Source organism: Rhinolophus hipposideros, assembly GCF_964194185.1.
Source record: "Rhinolophus hipposideros genome assembly, chromosome: 1".
Lineage (NCBI taxonomy): Eukaryota > Metazoa > Chordata > Mammalia > Chiroptera > Rhinolophidae > Rhinolophus > Rhinolophus hipposideros.
This window is the reverse complement of record NC_138047.1, coordinates 109,809,644-109,833,939: the sequence shown is the minus strand read 5'-3', so window position 1 is coordinate 109,833,939 and position 24,296 is coordinate 109,809,644. Positions and strand designations below refer to the sequence as shown.

General features: G+C 49.7%; 1 protein-coding gene across 1 annotated transcript in view; it reads left to right on the top strand.

Annotated features, from left to right (window-relative positions):
- Window positions 1–16,687, top strand: part of RNF4 (ring finger protein 4) — a 26,756-nt gene extending 10,069 nt beyond the window's left edge. The window contains exons 2-7 of the mRNA XM_081054116.1: window positions 831–989; window positions 3,720–3,834; window positions 5,673–5,756; window positions 13,460–13,619; window positions 14,165–14,213; window positions 14,713–16,687. Of these exons, the coding sequence (XP_080910242.1) occupies window positions 981–989; window positions 3,720–3,834; window positions 5,673–5,756; window positions 13,460–13,619; window positions 14,165–14,213; window positions 14,713–14,862 (567 nt within the window). The 5' untranslated portion in view covers window positions 831–980 and the 3' untranslated portion in view covers window positions 14,863–16,687. The remainder of the gene's footprint in view (window positions 1–830; window positions 990–3,719; window positions 3,835–5,672; window positions 5,757–13,459; window positions 13,620–14,164; window positions 14,214–14,712) is intronic.
- Window positions 16,688–24,296: the final 7,609 nt, after the last annotated feature.

Sequence of the window (24,296 nt, the reverse complement as noted above, 5' to 3'; positions counted from 1 at the left end):
CAGTGGTTCCCATGGTGTGGCCTCTGGAGCGGCCCTGTCACCCACGCCTGGGAACCTGTTAGAAATGCAGAATTTGCACCACTTCCCAGACCAGCTGCTCAGAAACCGGTTTCACAAGAGCTTAGGTTTGGAAACCACTGTCCTTGTCCTGGGCGACCCCAGGGCCTCTCCCCAGGCTCAGGGCTCCTTCTGCACCGGTTACAGCCTGGCTCCTGGCTCCACCTTCTTCTCTTCTCGTTTGCCACTTAACGCGCTGCGTCCCTGGGACTGAATTTGCTGTGGTTGGCCTCCCCTCCTGAAATCCAAGGCCTTGTTCTCCAGCAGCCTCTGCCCCTTTGCTTTCTCCACCCTTCCTGGGACCTGCTGCCTGGCTTCCTTGTCCACCGTTCTCAGTTCTTCTCTACTCCCCCGTTGCCAGCGACAGAAGTCTCAGCTGGGCACACAAGGTGAACCAGGGTGGTGGCTCTCGTGTCCTCAGCTAAATAATCAGCTACTCCAGAGGGCGAAAGTGACTCCGGGCTCTGCTCCACCTGCGAGCTCTGTCCCTGCCCACGTGAGGAGTCGATGAGGTCACGTGTGGTGGTTCTGATTCTCGTCTTTTCCCGGCAGCTAGCACAGTGCTCTGCCTGTTTTCACCGCTAGGAAGGAGGGCGGGGCCACTGGTTTGGGGGCCAGGAGTCTGGTGTGCTGCGTGCTCCTATGAAGACTGGGCTCAAGGACGTTGCCTCGTGTTTGGTGAAGCCCCAACTGTAGGAGGCCCGGTCGGCAGTGCCTGAGGAGGCTGGGGGTGCAGGCGGCGCGGTCATCAGCTTGACGTCTTTGTGTTTCAGGACTCGAAGATACAGGGCGTGTGTGGCACTGCACATGCCCCTGCTCGCCGGAGGGTGAGGAGCCCGTGGGCGTGAGCGGTCGGAGACGCTGGACTTCCTGTCAGCGTGGGAACCATCACTTCCTCTGTGGAGCAGCCGCCAAAAAGCACAATGAGCACGGTGAGTGGTCAGCTCGGGGGGTTCTTTGGGCCAAGCAGCGCCCTTACTCCTGTGGCCCGTTAGGGACGGTGGTGTGACGGTGCTTCTGCGTCACCCTGGTTCGGGACCTCCAGTGCTCATGCTGACTCGCTTGTCTTGTTGGGGTCCAGTGTCCTGCGGGGTGTTCTGGAAGAAGGCTGAGCAGCAGTGGCTGAGGGTTTTGAAATTCTGTCCCCGTCCTAGCCACATTAGGGCTCTGGCTTATTTAACCATTTACAGTCCAGTTTTCCAGTTCTTGGTCCGGTGTGAGCGCAGTGGTGAGAATTCTCTCACTGAGCCACTGGAGCTGCAGGTCGTTGTGATTGTGTCCAGAGCTTGTATCAGACTGCAGAGGCAGCTCTGGTTTGCTGTAACCCAGGTGTCACCTGGCTCCTCGAGCTGCAGAGAAGGTTGCCTGAAGGCCCCTTCCCCAGTTTACTCCCTACTGACAGGTTTCTTTAATGGTTGAACTCCGAACATGGAGTTCCTATCAGGTGGACCAGATGTGAAACAACCTCGTTCTCTTTGCAGACTCCAGAGGTGCTGGGAGTTGCTGGGGGCAGGGTGGGGTAAACAGGAGTCGACACCCTTCAGACTCCGTCCCTTGTGCCCCGTCCCTTCCTGACCATGCCCAGCCCCCACTGCGCTGCAGGCCCACTTGTCATTCATCCACAGAAGGACCTTTATTTCGCTGGACCTACAGTTTAAAACGCAGATGACCTGGCACCTTGTCCCTTATGTGCAGATTGCCGCTGCAGCTTGCTCGCCTGTGGGGAGGCGGGTCCTAAGGCTGGGTACCTCCCCTCTGAAGGCCGTGCGGCCCAGGCAGGATCTGGACAGTGATGTAGCCTTTCTATGAGTGTGAAGAAGCTGGTGAAAATGTCCTCAGAGTGGTGTGCGTAACTTAGGCTTGAGCAGCTGTGACAGAGCTGTGGGCCCCTGCGGGCTCTGCTGGCAGAAAGGAGCGGAGCCATGATGAGAGGGGTTCTCAGATACACCAGGTTTCTGGCCTGGAAGAGCTAACAGCCGCCTCCTCCCTGCCCTGGGGTAACGCAGGTGGAGTCTCAGCAGCCCAGGGGCTTCCTGGGCTCATAATGTCCTCATAATGGAGGTGACTTTTGCATAGGTTCCTGAACACTGAGTACAGCCAGGCTGGGAGGAAGGGGGACGAGTTAAAGGCATGGAGTGGCCGAAAGAGGATTGTGGGATGGGGGCACATCACTGCAGTGACCATGACAGGGCGCTCGGGGTCCAGCACCTGGACTTGGCCAGGGCCCAGCGCTGCTGCGGGACTTGCTCAGTGGGGACCAGAAGCCACACAGGTAGCTGGTGGGGTCCGAGGGCTCCTGTTGAGTGTTGTCTGCTGAGAAAGACTCCGTCCTTTTCAGGGGAAGGAAGGTCCAAGGACCATGTCGCAGACCATGGGGTGGACGTTAAGGAACCCTCAGTAGTCTGGCGGCTGCTCGGGAAACCCCTAAACACCAGCCGTCCCCTCAGCACCTCCCAGCACGTGAACTGCCGCTGTCACTTCCTCCCGTCCTCCAGGGTTGGTTCCCTGCCCCTTAGAGCCACCGGAAGGTTCTAAACCCAGTCCTTGGTAGAATCGCTGTCGGAATGCCAGCGGAATCAGGCTTCTGTGTCCCCTAGTGAGGGCTGGGCTGGGCGATGGGTCCTTCCAGACTCTCCAGGGACACAGTGCCTCCTCGTAAGACCTTTAGGGGTTGGGGTAGCAACGGCCTCTTCCATCTGTGCTCAGCGCTATCATTATCATAATGTATCATTACGATGTCAGTATCATTTCGACAGCTCTGCGAGGTGGGGCTAGTGAAGGTCACACTCAGTAGTGAAGGAAGAGCCCTTACCTGTAGTTAACAGGTCAGCCATTGTGAAGCTTAGCGGGCCCAGTGCCATCGCTCGCGGAGGGGACAGGACAAGTGGAGAGCACGGGAGCCCCGCTGGGCTGGCCGTTCAGGAGGAACTGGGTGACGGCTCAGTTGGGAGGTTCTGTCCACCCCCCTTCTCTTGAGGAAGGCTGCAGGGGGCTTGTTCTCAACTTAGGTGTCAGGCGGGCCGGCCTGGCAGGAAATGCTGGTGGCTGGAGGTGTGGCCCAAGGGCTGGGGTGGAATCTGGGCTGTGGAGAGGCCGGTTTAGACGCTGGGTCCTCCCAGGCAGCCACTGGGAGCAGGCTGAGGAAAGCGGTTCTTTGAGTTGTTGGGGGCAATTGGTAGGGTAAACCACCCTGGGTCTGTCCTAAAAGCTGAGAGGCCAGATTGCCCAAAGGAAGACCTTTCCAAAGTGGGCAGGAACTTGGGGACCTGGGGTTCTTTGGGCTAAGAAACAAAAGCTCCACGAGGCCAAACACAAGTTCAAGGAAGGCAGGTCTGTGGCTTTTGGTTAGAAGTGGGGTTTCCAGCCAAATCCTGGCCTGGACCAGGGGCTTGTGTACTTTTGACAGGCCGATAGTTTGATAGGACAAGCTTTGCTTTATGGAGTTTGTGTTCACTATGTGTTTGGGGTGATTTATCTCTAAAGATTCGGTTCTAGAATTGCAGGTTTTGAGAGGAAACCCTCCCCTCCCCCCAGGTCTGCTCACTGGCCCGCTCCTCTTTTTTATGAGTTGAACTATTCCTGTGCTGATCTTTTTCTTCTTCTTGCTGAAATCCTATCAATCAGGAGCTCATGGGACTTTTCTTTCCCCTGGGTACCCACAGAGAAAGCGCCGTGGAGGGACAGTAAATTCTAGACAAGCACAGAAGCGAACTCGGGAAGCGGCCTCCACCCCTGAGATGGCCTTGGAAGCAGAGCCCATAGAACTCGTGGAAAGTGGTGAGACTGCCGGGGACCCCGTGACCGTGGGGGGTTGGTGTGTACAACGCGGGTGGGGGCTGATCCGCGCTGGGACCATTTGGTGCCCAGCACTGGCCACAGCCCTGGGGCCTAGAGTGAGTTACACAGCCCGTCTGAGCCTCAGTTTCCTCATCTGAAATGGGGGGTGAGGTATAATAGTACCGGCTGCATAGAGTTGTCACGACCCCGGAACAGGTTCGGGGCGAAACACACACTACACAGGCTCTGCTCACGTCACTGTTTTGTCAGACCTACAGTCTCAGACTTACCTGTGCTAACACTTTCCAGCTAAATGGGAAGGAGCTGCCCTCTGGTGCCCTAGGAGCTGATGGCTCTGCAGCGGCTGCTCGCCCAGCCAGCCGGCCAGACTTGAGGGCCAGGCAACGGGGAGACGAGACACCCTGGGCCCCCTTACTGGTGGAAAGCGTGTCTCCTGTGCACTGCTCGGCTTTCCTCCTGTCTTTTCATTAAAGCAGGACATTGCCCCAGAGCTGGCGTGTGGCCGGAGTTGTCTGGGTTGAAGGGAGTTTGGTGCGGGCGGGGCTAGGCTGGACTTCCCCTGCTGCCGGCTCAGGGAAGTGGCACGTGGCCTGAATCGAGTCCCTCTCCTGTGCATATGGTAGTAAGATCGCTACCTGCAAACTGACTTTAAGAGAAGCAACCTGTCAGGTACATTTCGTGGGCCCTTCAGAGTGCTGAGGTCTCATTTTTGTCTCTGGTCTCTGAGTTACACTCCTAACCGTGGATTCCTAAAAGCCTGCACGCTGTGCCCCGGGTCCTACCACCCAAAGCTGACACCCCGGTGGCTGGTGGCTGCATTCAGTCGTTCTTCAGGAGATGCTGGTACGGGGGTCCTTGTCAGTGTGCGTACGTTTGCACCAGCTGCCCACAGGAGCGTTGATGTTATCTGTAAGAGCCAAAAATTGTGTCTACCAGGAAGGGACTGGTCAATACATTATGGTTTATCAGTATATAGGCTGTTCCTTTAAAAGAGTGAGGTCATTTTGTGTGCATTATATTGGACATCTTTGATATTAGTGTGGTTTTTATTCGTGTGGAACTTTGATAGTACAAAAAAATAAAGTAAGTTTGAATATGCTAAATAACAAGTCACCTCCCCCAAATACTACTAAACAGATGCTGTTTGCAAAAGTCCTGCCCTCGTACTTTTGCATGTTAGTAATAGAACCAATGGATGTAAATCCTCTTGTGGTTTCTAGAGGTGAAAGCTGTCCTCTGCCTTTCGTCCCCACTGGCCAGATGTAAGTGCTGGTGACTGTTCGGCGCACGCTCTTCCCCACGTTGTCCTGTGCTCGTGTGGGCACCACAGTGTACCCTCAGGCTCAGGCAAGCTGCAGGACAGGCCCGACCCAGTTGAGTGTGTTGGGGCCCGAGAGGACCCCTGTGACATAACTAATGAAGGTGCTAAGTAAAGTGCGGCCTGAGGTCTGTGAGTAAGTGGCAGCTGTCAGCTTCCCCTACGGGGAGAGCAGGTCTGTCCAGGAGGAAGGCCCTGGCCACGTGAGCCCTGTCTGTTCCCAGAAGCCCCGCCTCCCTGTGAGGGGGTAGGCACCAGGGTCAGCCATGTGGCAGTGAGGCCGCGGGTAGGGGTGCGCCTGCACAGACACCCCCCCAAGGTGCCTTTGTAAGGCTGGCTAGCACCCCTGAAAGGGGATTGGTCCCGATGCCCCTGGCTTTCTGTACTTGAGGGGTTTCCCTTTGTTAGAAGCCTGTGTTCTTTGTAACCATGTTAATGAAGCTTAGAGCATATGCTCCTTCTTTCCTCCTAACGTATGTTAAAATGCTTTGTTTGGAAGCTGGCGATGAAATAGTGGACCTGACCTGTGAATCCCTGGAGCCTGTGGTCGTCGACCTGACCCACAACGACTCTGTCGTGGTAAGTGTTGGAGCCGTGGCCCTGTCGCCGGTCACAGTTGTGCCGGAGTAACGTGTGTGGGCTGACAGCGGCCCACGGTGCGCATGTTTCGGGAAAGGCTGCGTCGCCTATGGACGGTAGGCCTGTGTGTCCCTGACCTCTCCACAGCTGACACGACGCCCTTGGGGGCGGCTCCAAGGGGCTCGTCTCTGTCTCTCTCTAGTCCCTGTGGACACTTGACACCAGCTGTGTGACCTTGGGCAAGTTACTTACTGTTCACAGTGTGCATAATTAAAACGGGGACCTGCCATCGTGTCGTGTGTTGTGAGGACTAAGAGACCCTGTAGTCGGCAGAGGGCCTGGCACCTGGTGCTGGTCCAGCGGGATGTGTGTGCAGCACAGGGAAAGCGCTCGAGTCCCAGGAGCAGTGTCCTGCAGGACACAGGCCCCCGGGGTGGTCACCGATGCTGTGGCCGTGCTGTGACTCCCGGGGGAGGAGTCGGGAGTGCTGCTGCTGCCCCTTTGCCGTGGCCCCCGTTACTGACTGGCAGGCAGTGCCGTGCGGCCCTGGTCTGCTCGGAGGACACTTGGAGATGGCAGGTGCACCCGTGTGACGGCTGGGGGTCTGGTCGTCCCACGGCCCGCCTGTGCAGGAAGCCTTGTTCGCACTTTTGGGTTCAGTGTGCGTTTTGTGGGTGGAGGTGATGGCACGTTCCGCAGCATTGGGCAGGCGGGCAGCAGGTACGGTGGAGCTGGTGCTAAGTGTTTTCCCTTGGGGCCCACTGGTCTCGGGGTTATCCTGACACTGAAAAGGATTGTTCCAAGGGGTTTCAGGTCTGGAAAAAGAAAAGAGTGAAGACGGGACTTCCTGACAGGTTCAGAGATTTTAGACTGGTCTTGATTTGAAACCACTGGGCTGTCCTGTCGTGTGTCCATGTCGTCCTGTCCCCATGCCCGCCCCCCCATCCCAAAGGAGAGGCAGCTGCCCTTACCAAGCTGTTAAACTGCGCCAGTGATGAGACGCATGCTTGGGACGTGGGCTCCTAGAGGAGCGGCAGTGTCCCAGGGATAGGCTGGCACTTTGTGACATAGAGTGGTCCCCAGCTGGGCCTGGTCAGTGTGTCCTGACGTCCATATGGGCACATGGCTTTGCGGCCAATCCCAGCGGCTCCCTGGGTGTCTGCACAGGTAGCTGGGTTTGGCACCTGGCTGAAGCCTGCCGCTCCATTGCTGGTTAACAGGTAATGGTGGTGCCGTCTGTCTTCCCCAGGATGCCAGGCCCCGGGGATAGTCAGTGCTCTGCTCGCAAGACCTCGCTCTGTCACGGAGACACTGATTGACTCTGTTGGGTGACACTGATGTCATGATGTCCCCTTCCATGCCTTGATTGTGTTTTTATGACTGCCCTCGCTTCTTGGGTTTCCCTGAGCTCCCTACTTTCATCCTTTCTCCCTAGGCAAAGGGACAGGAAGCTTGGAGTTGGGGCAGCTGTCCTGGGAGGGGGTGGGTGACCCAAGGCTGGCAGGTGGGTAAAGGGGAAGCAGGAGTCCTGGGTTCTGGTCACTTTGGTCAGAGGACTTATCTTACTGTGGCCTCTGCTCCCAGCCATAAAATAACTGTTTGGGATGGAATATCACTCCTTATCCTGTTCCTTTTATTTTTGTTATTTTAATAAATCCAAATGCCAGTTTTTAAATTTACAGGAAAACACCAGAGGCTGAAATTCTCACTCACAGGTTCAGGGCGACCTCTGGCTTCGGGTGCCTGCAGGAGAGCACAAGGTGGATAAATGCACCCGTTCCCAGATTGGGGTGGTCTCACCAGTTCCAGCAGACTCTGGGAACAGGCTGTGTGTACCTTGATCCCTGCCTGGGAGTCGCTGTGTATCTTTAAGCTGAGTCCCTGCAAACCAGGACCACGGATGGCATCAGAAACTTGGCGCAGACTGTGTGTTTTTCCAACTCTCAGAGGAATCCAACGCCCGAGTGGTTAGGAGAAATGAAAAATGCTGCAAGATGCAGCGTCTCTGCTTTGATTTTTCCCCTCAAAATTAACTTTTACTTTTGGCACGGCATACCCAGAAAAGGCTGTCACTGCTGGGCCCCCAGGTGTGTATATCTTTGATTTTTACTTTTCTCCAGAGGTGTGCTAGCTTCCTTTCCCATCAGTGTCGGGGGTTCAGTCTTCCATGGCCTCCCCACCACTTGACTTTGAGCCAGTCTGATGGGTGGTTGCCCTGTAGTACCCCACTGTGGTTTTCCTTTGTTTTCCTCTTGGCACTGAACACCTTTTCATGTTTGTTGGTGGTTCATTTTCCCCTTTTCTGAAGTGCCTGTTGGAATTTTTAAAGATTTTTTACATGGTGTATATACAGCTTTTAAACTAGCTAAAGAAACTGAACTAGAACAAAGTGACCCCTTTGCCTTTTTTAACTGAATTTTTTCCTACTCGTTTTTCCTTTGGGTTATCTGCCTTGTCAAGTTGTAAATACAAGTCTGCCATTAGTTATGTTTTGTACTGCCTGCTCAGACGCTTGCTTTTTCTCTCTTTGGCTTATATGCAGAGGTTTTTCATTTCAGTACAGTTGAATTTATCCGTTTGTAGGAGAAAAACCTCATATTATAAAAATATGTTCTGTGTTCTACAAGTTTTACTCTTTTACCTTTCACAATGAGGTCTACAATCCACATGAATTTTGTGTATGGTTAGAGATGGGATCTTTAACACCTCTCAGTAAAGTTTTATAACGTTTCCTGTGTGGTTTTGCAAGTCTTTTGTTAGAAGATTTATTCCTCGGTACATAGTATTTTAGGATGATACTCAAAATGGTATCTTAAAGTTGTTTGTTTTTATGATTTGCTGATATAATGAAATGCAATTGATTTTATCTATTGATTTTTCTTTTTTAAAATCTAGCTATTCTTAATCTGTGAATCTTTTGGATTTGTATATCCACAAAAGAGATTTCCTTTTTTTCCTTGCCTTCTGCACTGGCTGAAAAAAATTCAGCACTGGATGAATGAAAACGGTGGCAGTCACTGACATTCTTGTCTCATTCGAAATCTGAAAGCATCGTTTCAAAGATTCACTATTAATAAGACCTGTGCTGTCCGGTTTTTGTTTGTTTATACCCTTTATCAGATTGGAGAAATTCCTCTCTATTTCCTGTTGGGCTACAAGTTTCATCAGGAATCAATGTTGAATTTTAACAATTCGATTTAATGATAATTTTCCCCCTTTCATGTGTTGAAGTGGAGAATTACATTGATTTCTAGCACTAAACCAATTAAACTAAACCGATTAAACATTGTGATCGTGACATTATCTTTTTATACCAGGGATGCCAAAAAAAATGTATGCACATGATTTGTATTCATCTGTCATTATTGGTATATAGCGAGTATTGTAATTTTAATACATGTTTTTCCTTTCTTAAAATGTATATACATTTCTTTGGCACCCTCTGTAAATTGCTAGATTCAGTTTGCAAATATTTTATACTATACAATTTTTGCATCTATTTTTATAAGATTGATTGGTCTGTAATTTTTCTTTCATACACATTCCTTATAGGGTTTTGGTATCTTTCCAAAGTGAATAGGGCACCTTTTTTTTCTGTTCTCCAGAAGATTTTGTAAGATTGGAATTATTTCTTGTTTAAGTTTTGGTAGAACTCTACAGTGATAGTACCTAACCCAGAGTTTTAATGAGTTTTGGTGATTATAGCTTTTAGGAATTTGTCGATTTCATCTAAAATTTTCACTTTTGGCATAAATTTGTTCATATTGTCTTATGTTCTGTGGAATCTGTAGTGATGTCTCCTTTTTCATTTCTGATACTGGCTGTTTGTGTTTTCTATCTTTTTAGATTAGTGTTATCAGCTTGTAGATCTTTCAAAGTATCAACTTTTAGCTTTGTGGATTCTTTGTCTTGTAAGTTCATTTTCATTCATCGATTACGTCTTTGAGTTTCTTTTGCTGTTTTTCTAACTTATTAATTTTCATCATTTCTTTTCCAATAAATGCATTTAAGATTATATTTTCTTTAGCTATATCCTGCAAATTGTGTTATTAGTGTTATACATTCAATTTAACATTTATCAAATTGATATTTTTTAAATTCCAAACATAGGGAATTCTATTTTTTGTTGTTGTTGTTATTCTTTACATTGTTGGTCAGAAAATAACATTGTCTGTCAGTTGTTTGCTGTTTGCGGAGACTTACTAGCCACTGGCCTGCACAGGATGGCTGGCTTTCACGAGGTAACCTGCCCCCACAGTTCCTGCCTGGGCTTCAGTTTCTCTGTGAGGCCTTCAGAAGCACTCTTCAATTTTTCAAGAATGTTCTGTTGTTTTTCCTTTTTTGGTCAGGATTATTGTATTCCCTTTGCTTTTGACCTTTTTTGGATACCTCTTTATTTTAAAATACGTATGTCTTATGTTTTGTTGTTTTCAGTGGGAAAATTGATGGAAATGCTAGTCTGCCATTTATTGGAAATCTCTGTTTATGTTTTTCCATCCCTCTTTCTTACCTGGTTTAATAGGCGAGTTAAAATATTCCGGCCACTTTTCATGAGCATTTGCAGTCTGCCAGTCTCTGCTCGGGCTTGAAGTGATGTAGTGATGGAAAGAGACTGGCTCCCCTCTTTAAGCACTGAGTCTTTAATGGGTATATGCTTGGACTGTTGCCCCTTGTTGAATTTGGAAACATTGTTTAACGTCTGTTGGGTTTTCCTGGAGTCTTTGTTTGGTCTGTTTCTGTCGTGCACTAGTGAGTCTCCTGTTAGTGCTGTGCCGTTCACCGCCTGGTGTCTCATTTATGAGACTATTGAAAGGCCCTGCCCGTCTCTGTCTGCGGGTGGTAAAGGGCACGAGGGGCACACAGTGACTGTGAGAGTGAGCGGGCCAGCATAACTGGATGAGAAGAGCTCAGACGTCATACCAGGAACTGGGGAGACAGCTGTCTGCAGAATTGGATGGGATTTCCTACGGGACTGGAGCGTTGACAGCTCGTTCTTCCTGGCACTCCTGGCAGTGCTACAGTGGTAGTGTGTGTGACTGCGTGATGTGTGTGACAACTGGGCCCGAACAGCAGCCTTTGGTGTGCACAGTGGTTGGCGATGGCGGTTTGTTCCAGTGGAACAGTGGGCAACGCTGAGTGGGAAGACTGTCTAAAGCAAGTGGCTCTCGGAGCTCACGGCTGGATGACCTTCTTAGAACTGCCCGGGGTTGGCTGCTCAGAGGACACCAGTGGTTCCCGCTGGTTCCCGCTACTTGGTTCTGTGCCATCGTTCACCCAGGATATGGCTGTGGCACTAGGAGGTACCAAGAACACCCCGCGTTTTGTCCAGTGCTACAAGGACTCGTCCTCCCCGCTGGCCAGGGCTGAGTGTCAGCACTTGCAGGTGTTCTGAGGCTCACCTGTGCTTCAGACGCTCCAAGGGGTCACCTGCCTGGAGTCACTGTGCCCAGGTGCCCAGTGCCTGTTCTTCTCCAGATGTCTCCATGCCCCTCGTGTCTGACCTGAGCTTTTCTGTGGCCGAGAAGGAGAAGCCAGGCCAACGGAGGTGGAGAGCGTGGGTCTGATCTTGGGCCTGCGCACCAGCCCTGCCTCGGCTTCTCACACCCAGGGCTGGTGACTGGCTGTTGTTTTGGTTTGACTCTGTTTCTTTTGAGGCCTGGCTGCCAGAGGAGGGGCTCCAAAGCTTGTGCTGTCCCTGTGTCCCTCTGTTTGCTCCTGCAGTCACCCCCCAGGCAAATGCTGTGCCACCTGCACGCTCCAGCAGCGCACTTGCAGGCACTGGCCGGGACCCTGGACTTGCCGTGGTCCAGCCTCTGGGTGAGGGAGCATCAGTGGTAGGGTGTCTGCCAGCCCGAGCCTTCCTTCCAGCTGGGAGGTGGCACAGGGGCATGGGACCGGCGTGGAGCCAGGCTGGGGCGCCGTTCTTTGCCCTGGGGCCGGAGGCCTCCCCTCAGAGCTGTTCTAAGGCCAAGTCGTCACCAGTGAGGGAGGCTGCTGGCCACGGTGTGCCCATTTACCTGGTAGTTAAGTGCGCAGCCCCGGCCGTGTGCCAGCATATGCAGCCTGGGCAGCATATGTTCCTTCCTGGGGGCTCAGTGTTTGGGTCTGGCCCTGAGCTGGGCACTGGCGGGATGTGTGCTGGGTCCGACTCACAACAACCTGTGGACACCTGGTTTCCACACACTGCCAGGGAGCCAGCGTCGTACTCCTTCCAGGTGTATCTACACCTGGTCTGTGGTCCATCTGGGCTGAGGGAGGTGAGGCGTGCACGCGCTCTGGAAAGCCGGGGTCATCCTGCCACAGCAGAAGGGCCTTCTCTCCTTTTCTAGAACTTCATAGGGACAGCACCTCTGCCATCCCGAGCTTTCCTTCCAGTAACATGGCCCCAAGGAGAGGTCGACAATCCCCCAGTTTCACTTACAGTCAGCCTCCTGCAGGAGCTCCACGTGGGGGGATGTGCTCATCTGCCAAGTGCAGACCTGCATGCTTCTTCCTTTGTGGGAGTCTTGTGTACCCGTGGGGCTTCAGGTTAGAGCCCGGAAGCCACTTCAGCTGTTGGGAGCAGCAGTGGTTCTGATCCAGGGAGGAGCTGCTTCCGGCAGTGAAACGGCGGGAGAAGCAGGTCTCCAGAGTGACTGCAGACACCTCGGCCTTGACCTGCCATGGGTGCGTCTCTGCAGGACAGGGTGGCCCGTGCCCCTGCCCTGGCTGTGAGCCGGCAGCGCTTTCTGGAAGAAGTAGACCGCACACAGCAAGTGGAGGGTGAGGGTGTGAGCTGACTGGCCTGCTTGGAAACTTGTCACAAAACTAGTCTGAATGAGTTGGTAGTAGTATGCTGGGCTTGTCGAGTTCTCGGTAACATTTTCCTGGGCCTGAGATCACAGGGTGGAAATGATGGCAGTCCTTGGTGTGGGCCACTCCCCTTGGTCCCTGCATGGCCTACAGTTTGTTCAGTTAGTTATTTTTAACAATGTATTGAGCACTGTAAACCCTCTCAAGAAGTGGAGTCTGATTCTTGGCGTCAGCGTGGAGCTAGTTGTGGGCCTTGCCTCATTTAGTCCTCACGACAGCACAGGGGGCTGTGGGCACGGTGCCATTTTTAAGAAGAGGAAGCTGGCTCCCGGAGGGTAACTTCCCCAGGTCACATGGCCAGAAGCTCCCAGAACCTCACTGAGCAGCTGTGGGGAGGCGGAGGCAGCTGAGGCTGCCACCATGGGAGGCTGTGCTGACCCCCGGGAGGGAGAGTTTGCATTTGAAACAAGAAATGCTTCGATTTTATCATTTACATGTTCAAAAAATTATGGAATGTTTTGTGTCAAACTGATTGTGTCTTTCTCTCTTTTCTCCTTTTTAAAAGATCGTTGATGGTGAGTGGTTTCTTCTCTTGTTGGGATGGGATGGAGAAGTGACATGGGCACGGGGAGGGTGCTGCAGGCCTCGCCTGACCTGTGGGCACAGAAAGGCCAGGAGGGAAGACACCTGAATGGGGTGGTCATACCTGCCCCCAGCCCTGTGCCGGCTGTGAAAGCGTCCTCCCTGACGCTGGGCTACAGGCCTCTGGGTTTTGAGGAAAGCTGGCACCCAGGTGGTGCGCAGCTGGGCAGGCCAGGCCCCCGGCGTGGCTGGGCGTGGCCTTTCCGAGGTGGGAGGGATGGTGGTGAGGGGGCAGCTGGAGGCCTCTGCCCTGAGCTGGGACTCACGCCTTAGAAAGGAGGCGGCCGACCAGGACCGCCAGGAGGCCGCGCCAGGATCTAGCTGACAGTTGCGTGGTGAGCAGTGACGACGAGGAGCTGTCCAGAGACAGGGATGTGTACGTGACCACTCACACTCCCAGAACCACCAGGGAAGAGGCCGCTACAGGACTAAGGTACCTGTGTGCCCTTCGCCCTGCTGCCCCCGGGCTGGGGCTGCTCCAGCGCCAGGAAGCCTGTGGCCCTGTGGGACGTCCTTGGCCCCTGGAGGGGGATCCTCTTCCCCCACTCCGTTTCACACGGGAGGGCCCGGGTGTTAGGAACACTGGCCCTTCCGTAGGTGTCCTGAGCCCAAGGCCCAAGAAGGGCGTGTTGAAGCATCTGCCCAGCTGCGGGGTGCAGGGGGGGATGGTCCAGAACGGGGCTCCACTGTCCGCTTCGTGACCAGCGTGTGCCAGGCACCTGCAGGCGGGGTGTGAACGCCCCAGGCTGGTGGCACACCCTCCACTTGATGTGAACAGACCCGGTGGCCCCCCAGCCTTGTGCCCCAGGAATGCTTGGGGTGGGGGAGGCAGGGCAACTTGGGTTGTCTGCTGCCTCTCGTTCTTATCTCGTCCTTTTGTGCGTGGCCCACGCTGCACCCCCTGGGGCAGCCGGCCTTGCATTGGCCCCCCGGGGCCTGCACTTAGGCCGGGACTGACCTGGTGCACTGTGATTCTAGGCCCTCGGGGACTGTCAGCTGTCCCATCTGCATGGACGGGTACTCGGAGGTAAGTAAGCGCCATGTGGCTTCCCGACTGTCTTGGTGGCAGGACGAGATGAGAGGCCTCTTCCCTAGGTGACACGTCACCCCTCCAAGGTCACGCCTGGGCTGGCATGTGGCTTGTCACACAGCTGCGTGTGAAGGGAGGAAGTGCCAACTCCTCAGGCCCTGCAGCTCCCGTCAGGCCCCTGAACCCTCGGCACTGCCCTCCCGTGTGCCCACACAGCAGCCGGGTTCTGGTGCCCAGGGGCCCTCAGCTGCCGCTGCCGCTGCCGCTGCCGGGAGCCTGGCTCCTGCATGTGCTGTTGGCAGAGGGACCCCACCGGTGTGCACAGGTGTCCTTTGTTCTTCCGCCACCTCCCTGCCCTCCTGGGGCAGCCTGGCCCTCTGCCCCTCCCTTTCCTGTCACCTCGGTGGGCGGGGCCTGGTGGTGGGACTGGGAGCTGCTGCTGGGAAGGGAGCCAGGTCGCCCGTGAATTCACGCTGGTCCTTGTTGTGTCTTCCAGATCGTGCAGAATGGACGTCTCATTGTTTCTACAGAGTGTGGCCACGTCTTCTGCAGCCAGTGCCTCCGCGATTCCCTCAAAAACGCGAACACCTGCCCGACCTGCAGGAAAAAGATCACCCACAAACGCTACCACCCCATTTATATATGAAGTGCTGAGGGCCACTCGGGAGGAGGGCACACGGGGTGGCCCTCTGAGGCCTCGGCCCCATTTCCCGAGCTCAGAAACACTTGTTTCAAAGCCAACGTCTGACACGTAAACTGCTCTTTTGTTTCCACCCCCTGGCATCCTTGCGTGACCTCTGGTTGGACGCTGTGGAGCCGAGCCAGGGCCCTGCCAGGCCGGGGTCTGTGTCTTCGCACTGTTGGGTGGCCCAGTCCCAGGCCGGGAGCGCAAGTCGGACACATTGGGACTGAGAATCACAGTTCCAACCTCTTCCTAGAATCTGCACGATTGCCAAGAAGTTTGCCCCGGCGTCCTACTGGCAGTGTCCTTGCCGAGGGGCCTGGTCAGAGCGCGAGCAGGTCCGCCCAGCTCTCCCAGGCGTGCTACCTCGTCCCAGGCGTCTGCCCGCCAGTGACCAAGCCTGACACGGTCCATCAGCCTGAGGACCCCCACATGTGAGTGGCCCTGGAAGGACCAACCACTGGACTTTTTTCTTCCCTTAGAGTCAGAGGTGACCGTGACTCCGCCGACACCTTCGCGGTGACGCACAGGGATCTCTGCAGGGCAGTCCCCATTTCTAAGGAGGACATGTGCAATAAAGCCATTCTCGGCCTCCTTTCAGCAGCCCAGCAGTTGTAGCTGTCCGTCCTCTGGAGCAGTGCCTGTCCCGGCCACCACCTGTTCTCAGGACTCATCCGGCACCAGCCACCCAGGGTCCATGGGGCAGGCATGTGGCCGGTTCCTTCTGATAAAAATGCGCCCTGTGTGCCACATGCCCTCTGTCCTCAGTCCCGCTGCCTAATAGCCCCTCAGCGAAGACTCTGGAAGGAGGCGGCAGTATTTGTGGCCTTATCAGCCGCCATGTCCACGCTGCTGCCCGAGTCCCAGCTGCCCCATGTCGCGAAGAGCTCGGCCCCCGCAACTGGCTGGCATGCTGGCCTTCCCGCCCACCCCCCCAGCTGACACTCATTTCGGAAGCTGCTCTCTGGCTGTTGGGCTTTTGACTCCTAGGTTCTGGTGGCCTCTCCTTGCCAAGGAACCCAGATACCGCCTTAGGTGTGACAGCCTCGGGTCCTCGGAGGTGCCAGCGTGGCCGAGCTGCCCCTCACAGCACAGGGCTTGGGGTGATGTGGGGACAGGCCTGCGGTGCAGCCCGCCTGCACCTCTGACTCCTCACAGGGCTCCAAGTCAAACCAGCAGCCTTTGCGCGAAACATCTTCTCGGCGGGATGGGGCCGCGTCTGGCTTTGCAGCAATAACTGGCCTTCAGATTTCCTTCTGAAGGAGCAGGGACTCGGCACAGATCACTTTAAACGCGGCTGAAGGAGTGTCCCTCCTCTGTTTCATTCTGCATCCTGGCTCACGTCCAGTTAGAGTGAAGGTCATTTGGTACTTGGAGCGGAGGGGGGCGGGACAGCGGCCGCCACTGAGCGACGTGTGTGGTGTCCGCCCTCCCACTGCTCCTTGCCGCTTTGTCCCTTCTGCGTTTCATGGAGCGCTCTTTTGTTACGTTCTGATATTACCCGACTTCAGGAGCCAAGATGACCATGCGGTCAGAATCTCTTATGTTTTATGCCTAAGGACAAATGGCTGATCATGAAAGTTGTATTTCTTCATACTAAATTGGGTAAAATGTTTAGTTTTAACTGTTCAGAAACTAAAATCAGAAGAGGTTAGTATGAAAAAACCCTCCCCCTCAATGTACATAGTCCATCCAAATCTTTGTCACATTTAAACTGTGTCCATGGAGTCAGTCTGTTTTGGATCCTCTTCTAGTGTTACAGATGGAAATAAAACCAGTAATTTGAACCAAGTATCTTTCTTGTGCATTCCTTCACTCTTTGGGATCGATCCCGTCTTTGGTGATTCCCTCTGCCACACCTACGTGGTGTTTTGCACGTAGGGGTACTTGTCGGGCTGCCCACCCGGGAGCCAGCGGCTGGGCTCGAGGCCTTTGTTGGGCGTTCTGTGCAGCAGGGCCACAGGTGCAGCCCCAGCAACCCTAACGGAGCCGGCTTACCCTCAGCCCTAAGGAGTGAGTTGGCTGTGGGGCATGGCCACCCAGATACAGCGTTTGCCCTCTGCGTTGGCATGAGGACCAGGAGTGTGTGGTGTGCCATGGAGGCCAAAGATAGGATGGGCCGGGGGTTGCCAGGGCCAGCGATGGCAAGCTCACCTCCCCTCTGCCCTCTCCAGGGCTGTTGAGCGCAGCCCGGAGAGGAGGCTAGTGGGCGGGTGCCTGGGGCGCAGGCGAGTGACAGCTGACCTTCAGAGGCTGGCCTGTCAGGTCAGAGACGACGAAGGAAAAGGCTCACTGCCCTACTCCAGCACCGCACTCGGCTCTGGCGGGTATTGAGACACAGGCTACAGTTCTGCCTTCCTGGGTTGTGCATTCACGAAGGGACACGGTCCCCCGGGCCAGGGGAAAATCAAACCTGGCAGAGGTGAGGTACAGAAGTCTAAAAGAGCAGAAAGGGGCGCTGAGCTGCACTCAAGTTCCAAAGAGTTCTCTAGGGAAAGGAAAGGAAAGGGCCTGGCCCAGGCCCTGTGGTGTGCTGGGACTGTCCCGGTGCATAGGAGGTCCTGCAGACACTTCCTGGGTGGTCCCCAGGGCTCAGTGTCCTTAACCCTCATGGCGAAGCCAGGAGCCTGGTGAGGCCTTTGTCCTAGGGAAGCCCGGGAGGGGAGGAGAGCCTGTGAGAGGCCAGGAGCTCGTGCCCACAGGCTGGCACTGACCAAGGGGGCCTCCAAGGCTGGCAAGGACCAGGGTGGTTTCTAGGTTTCTAATTTTTTTCATTGACAATAACTTGTGTCTGTCTTAACTAGTTTTCTTTTGAAAAAAATGTAATTGGTTTTTACATGTTAATTGTATACCCAGGATCCTTGCCAAAGCTGCATTCCAAGAAGAGGCTAGATTCTGTTGCCTTCTCTTTGATCACCTGCAGTAAACTGTTCTTCCTTCTAATTCTGGAACCTTTTTCTTCTTGAACGTGCTGATGCCCCCAGTCAGTACATTATTTCACAACATGGTGTTGGTGGACATCTGTGTTTCAGTGTTTTCACCAAGAAAGTGTTTGCTGTAGGTTCTTGTAAGATAAATGTCAGGCTAGGGAAGGAAGTTCCTTTTCCAACCAGGGAGCAGGAGTTCACCTTTTATTTCTGCTTCGTTACAAACGTTTGACCTTATCAGTTCTTTTCCTACTTCTGAGACGTCATAGGATTTGTCCACTTTGAGCCGTTAATTTAGTGTGTCACGTTATTTTCTGTGTACGTCAGCCTTGCATTTCTTGGGTAAATCCAACTTGTTCGTGATATTTCGTCTGTCTATATATTGCTTTGCTTTGCTAGTGTTTGGCTTAGGGTTTTTAGAAATCTGGGATTGAGTTATATTGTCCTATCACTTTCTTAACACTGCGTCAGATTTGGGTTTCACTGTAAGGCTAGTTCTCTATAAGGAGACTATGAAATATTCTCTCCATACCCTGGACTCGATTTATTTGTTCCTTGAATGTTAGTAGAACTCAGCAATAAAACCTCTGAGCTGCTGTTCTCATTAAGGAAAGATTTTTAATACTGATTCAATTTTTAAAAAATGTTTGAGAGGGGTCTGGTTAGCTCAGTTGGTTAGAGCGCGGTGCTCATAACACCAAGGTCACCAGTTCGATTCCCCCATTGGCCAGTGAGCTGCGCCCTCCACAACTAGATTGAAAACTATGACTTGACTTGGAGCTGATGGGTCCTGAAAAAACACATTGTTCCGCAATAAAATAAAAAAAACAAAACAAAACAAAATACTATTCACATTTTGTAAAATCAGTTTTGTTAAGTTACAAGGAATTTATACATTTCATCTCCTTACAAGTTTTTGGCATGAAGTGTTTCATTAAAATATAGTTAATCTCTGCAGCATATTTTTATCATTAATGTCAACTTATGCCTTCCCTTTTCCATCAGTTTTATTAGAGATTTGTGGATTTCACATTCTGTGTATGTTCATTCCAGTATCCAAACTCCGTGGTCCAGTGCTGAATTCGTGTCGCTACTGGCTCGCACGAATGATGATTTTTCTTGTCTGTGTTTTGTGAACTTTTTTCTCCCTTGCTTTGAGCCCATGTGACTTGGTAGCCTCTGAAACTTCTTTGAGACCTGGATGAAGGTCGGTTCATCCAGAAAGCATTTCCATTTGCTTTTATGATGTGTTTAAGGTTGTTACTAGCTCAAGGCCACTATATTGATTTATCTTTTATGCTATGAAGTATAGCACACACCAGAAACACACATCACTGAATTACCGCAAATGTACACCTCAGTTAATTACCACCAAGCAAATGCCCATGAAATAACCAACTGCAACAATAAATAACACTGCCAGCACCTTGGGAGCTTTGTCCTCCCTCCTAGTTAGTAAACTCTGCCTTCTTCCCCAAGGTAATCGCTATGCTGACTTTAACAGAAATTACTTCTTTGACTATACGTATAGTTTAATTAGCAGAACATAGCCTCAATGACAATATTTAGTTTTGCCTCTTCTTTGAAGCTTAAATAGATAGAATCATTTAATATGTGTTTTTGGAGGGGGTGGCTTCTTTTGCTCAATTGTTTGAGATTCATTCCTGTTCTGTAGTTTGTTCATTGTTCTTGCTGTATAGTGTTTCGTTAGGTGAATATGCTCCCGGACGGTTTAGCCAGTCATTTAAGTGTTTGGCTTTCAGTCGTTGAAGTGTTTGGCTTCCAGTCATTTAAGTGTTTGGCTGTTAACAGCTCAGAGTGAACCTTGTGTCTGTCTCTTTTGATACAGTTTTGCTCACATAGCTGTTGGGCATATACTGCAGTGTGAAATTACTGGGTCTTACAGTATGAATATTCAGGAAAACTCAAAAATATGTGGACATTAACACACTTTTAAACAACCAGTGGGTCAAAGAAGAAATCACAAAGGAAACTAGAAAATACCTTGAGAAGAGTGAAAATGAGAACGCAAATACCATAACATAATGAGACAGTGCTTGAGGGACATTTATAGTTATAAACATCTACATTAAAACAAGGTCATATCAGAGCAGTGATAAATGAAATTGAGACTTAAAAATGAGAAAATCAAGTTTAAGTTTCTTTGAGAAGAACAAAATTGACCTTTAGCTAAACTAAGGACAAAAGAGAAGTCAAATTACTAAAACCAACAAAAGAGAGGACATTACTGAACTTTCCAGAAATAAGGTGGATTATAAAGGACTATGAATTCCTGTATGCCAATCAATTGGATAATCTAGAGGAAATGGACACGTTCTTAGAAACACTACCAAACTGATTCCAGAACAAATAAAAAATGAGTAGACCTGTAAGAAGTGATATTCACATAGTATTCAAAACCCCAACAAAGGAAAGCCCAGGACCAGATGGCTTCACTAGTAAATTCTGTCAAACTTGTAGAAAAAAATTAACACTAATATTTTCCAAATTCTTCCAAAAATTTTAAGACAAGGGAGCACTTCTAACTCATTCTATGAGGTCAGTATTATCCTGATACTGAAGTCACACAGACACTACTGGAAAAGAAAAATGCACAGTAGTATCTCTTATGAATGTAGATGCAAAAATACTCAAAGTGCTAGCACACTGAATTCAGCAGCATATTAAAAGGAGTACATACCACGACCAAGAGTGTTTTCTCCCAGGAATGCAAGGATGGCTCAACCTATGAAAATCAATGCAATACAGCACATGAATGGAATGTAGAGGGAAGAAGGACACGTGATCATTGCGACGGATGCAGAAAAAGCATTTGACAAAATCCAACACCCTTTCATGATAAAAATATTTAACAAACCAAGAATAGAAAGTGCCTCGATGTAATAAAGGCCATATATGGAAAGCCCATAGCTAACATGCTCAATGGTGAAAGAATGAAACCTTTTCCCCTAATATCAGGAACAAGACAAGGGTGCCCAGTTGCATCACTTCTATTCCACACAGCATTGGAAGTCCTAACCAGAGTAATGAGGCAAGAAAGAAATAAGGGGCATCCAAATAGTAAATGAAAAAGGAAAAGTATCTGTTTGCAGATGGCATGGTCTTATAATGTAAAAGCCCTAAAGAATCCACACTGCACACAACTGTTAGAACTTAGGAGTTTATCAAAGTTGCAGGATACAAATTCACAAATCAGTTGTATTTCTATACACTGCCAACAATCTGAAAAGGAAATTAAGAAAATTCTATTTTCAGTAGCATCAAAAATAATACACTTAGGAATAAATTTAACCATGTAGGTGTAACGTGTACACCAAAACATGATTTAAAGAAATATCACTTCAAAACATTGCTGAAAGAAATCTAAATAAAAACATCCCGTGCTCGTGGGTTGGAAGACGTAACATTGATAACATGGCAATATAGAGAATAATTGCAACCCCTACCAAATCCCAATGACAATGTTTTCGAAAATGGAAAACCCAATCCTAAAATTCATGGAATTTCAAGCAACCCAGGATAGCTAAAACAACCTTGAAAAAGAAGAACAAAGTTGGAAGACTCACTTACCAATTTGAAAACGTTTTCTAAGACTAAAAGAATCAAGGACAGACATACAGACCAGTGGAATAAGAGAGCCTAGAAAAATACCTTTAACCTCTAGGGTCAGATGATTTTCAACAAAGGTTTCCAGACCAGTGGAGAAAGACAGATCTCTCCAACAAATGGTGCTTGAAAAATTGTGGACATTCATATGCATAAGGATGACGATGGGTCTTCAAACCATATGCAAAAATTAATGCAAAATGGATCAAAGACTTAGATATAAAAGTTAAAACTATAAAATTCTTAGGAGAAAACAGAGGCAAATGTTCATGACCTTGGCTATGGCAATGATTTTTTTTTTTTTTAAAGATTTTATTGGGGAAGGGGAACAGGACTTTATTTGGGAACAATGTGTACTTCCAGGGCTTTTTCCAAGTCAAGTTGTCCTTTCAATCATAGTTGTGGAGCGCAACCGTATGGTTGAGAGGACGCACTCCAACCAACTGAGCCATCCGGGAGGCATGTCAGCTCAAGGTGCCGTGTTCAATCTTAGTTGCAGGGGGCAGAGCCCACCATCCCTTGCGGGACTCGAGGAGTTGAACTGACAACCTTGTGTTTGAGAGCCCACTGGCCCATGTGGGAATCGAACCGGCAGCCTTCGGAGTTAGGAACACGGAGCGCCAACCGCCTGAGCCACCGGGCTGGCCTGGCAATGATTTTTAAATATGACACCATAAACAGGCAACAAAAGGAAAAATACTTAAATTCAACTTCATTAAAATTGAAAACTTGCGTGTCAAGAGAGCCCACAGAATATGAGGAAATATTTGCATGTCATTTATTTAATAAGAGGCTAATAACCACAATATATAAAGTGTTCCTACAGTTCAACAAGAACAAAAGAAAATCAACCCAATTTAAAAATTGCCAAAGGACTGAAATAGATATTCCTTCAAAGAAGATATACAAGTGGTCAACAAGCACATTGAAGGACTCAGCATCATGGGTCATGAGTGATGTGTAAATCAAAGCTACAGAGCTAGCACTTCACATCCATTAGAATGGCCATTAGCAAAAACAGAAAATGAGTGTTGACAAAGAAGCACAGAAAATGGAACCATTGTGCATTGCTACTAGAAATATAAAATAGTGATGATGGGGCGGCCGGATGGCTCGGTTAGAGCGCGAGCTCTCAACAACAAGGTTGCGGGTTCAATTCCCACATGGGATGGTGGGCTGCACCCCCTGCAACTAAAGATTGAAAATGGCAACTGGACTAGGAGCTGAGCTGCGCCCTCCACAGCTAGACTGAAGGACAACAGCTTGGAGCTGATGGGCCCTGGAGAAACACACTGTTCCCCAATATTCCCCAATAAAAATTTTTTTTAAATGATGTTGCTGTGGAAATCAGTATGGAAGTTCCTCAAAAAGTTAAATATAGAATTACCATATGACGGAGCAATTTCACTCCTACATAGATACCCCAAAATATTGAAAGCAGAGGCCCAAACAGATACTTACATACCACTGTTCACAGCAACATTTATTCACAGTAGCCAAAAGGTGGAAACCCAAATGTCCATCAAAAGATGAATAGATAAACAAAATGTGGTGTGTAGTATATACAGTGGAATATAATTCAGCCTTAAAACAATGAAATTCTGATAACATACAACATGAATGAACCTTGATAACATTCTGCTCAGTGAAAGAAGCCAGACACAAAAGGACAAACACTGTGATTCCACTTCTATGAAGTCCCTGGAGGAGTCGAGATTCAGAGACAGTAGAACAGAGGTTCGCAGGAGCTGGGGGTAGGGGGGAAAGTGGTAGTAGTGGTTATTGGTTATTGGACACAGAGTTTTTGTTTGCAATGATGAAATGTTCTGGAAACAGTGATGATGGTGGTACAACATGGTGGAATTAGCTAATACCACTTAACTGTACACTTGAAAAAGATTAAAATGGTAAATTCTGTATTATATTTTACCACAATTTTTAAATGAAAAAGAAAGATGATAGCATAAGATGTTATCATTCATACATCTATATGATATATAAAATTTCACATATATACACAAATTCAATATATATATATGGTCTTTATTCCTTTCTTTCCATCTGGAATAATTTTTCTTCTGCCCAAAGAACTTTCCTTAGTATTTCTTTTAGTGATTCCTGCTGGCAATAAATTCTCGCTATTGTCGTTAATGTGAAAGTGTCATTATTTTACCTTTTTTCTTGTAAGTTACTCTTGGAAGATGCTGAATCCAGAGAGGCTGGAAGGATAACACAGAGGAGCCTGAAGACTTAGTAGGAAAAAAAAGTATACCTGTAAGATCAACAATTGTTAATTATTTAATAATTTATATTGATCACATGTTTAAATCATGATGTTTTGACCATATTGTATTACATAAAACATTAAGATTTTAAAATATAAGTTGCCAGTTTGTTTTTTCAATTACTCTGTCACTCCATTATTTTTCAGCTTCATTTCTGTTACAGTCAGCTGTCCATTTCTTGAAGCTAATGTGAATATTTTCTCTGGCTGATTTTTTTTTTGTCTTTGTTTACAACAGTTTCATAATGCTGTGCTTAGGTGTGGTTTTGCTTGGCATTTATCCCATTTGGAGTTCACAGAGATTCCCGAAACTGTGGGTGGGTATCTTCATCAATTTTGGAGAATTCTGTGGCATTCTCTCTTCTTTCCTTTTGGGACTGCAGTTACACGTATGTTGGACTGTCAGGTGTGTCTCATACGTCTTATTCTCTTTTCTGCTTTATCATTTTTTTTCTCCATGCTAGTTACGATGTTTTATGTTGACTTATCTTCCAGTTAATTAATCTTCTCTTGTGCTGTGTCTAATCTACTTTTAATCTATTGAATTATCAATTTTAGTT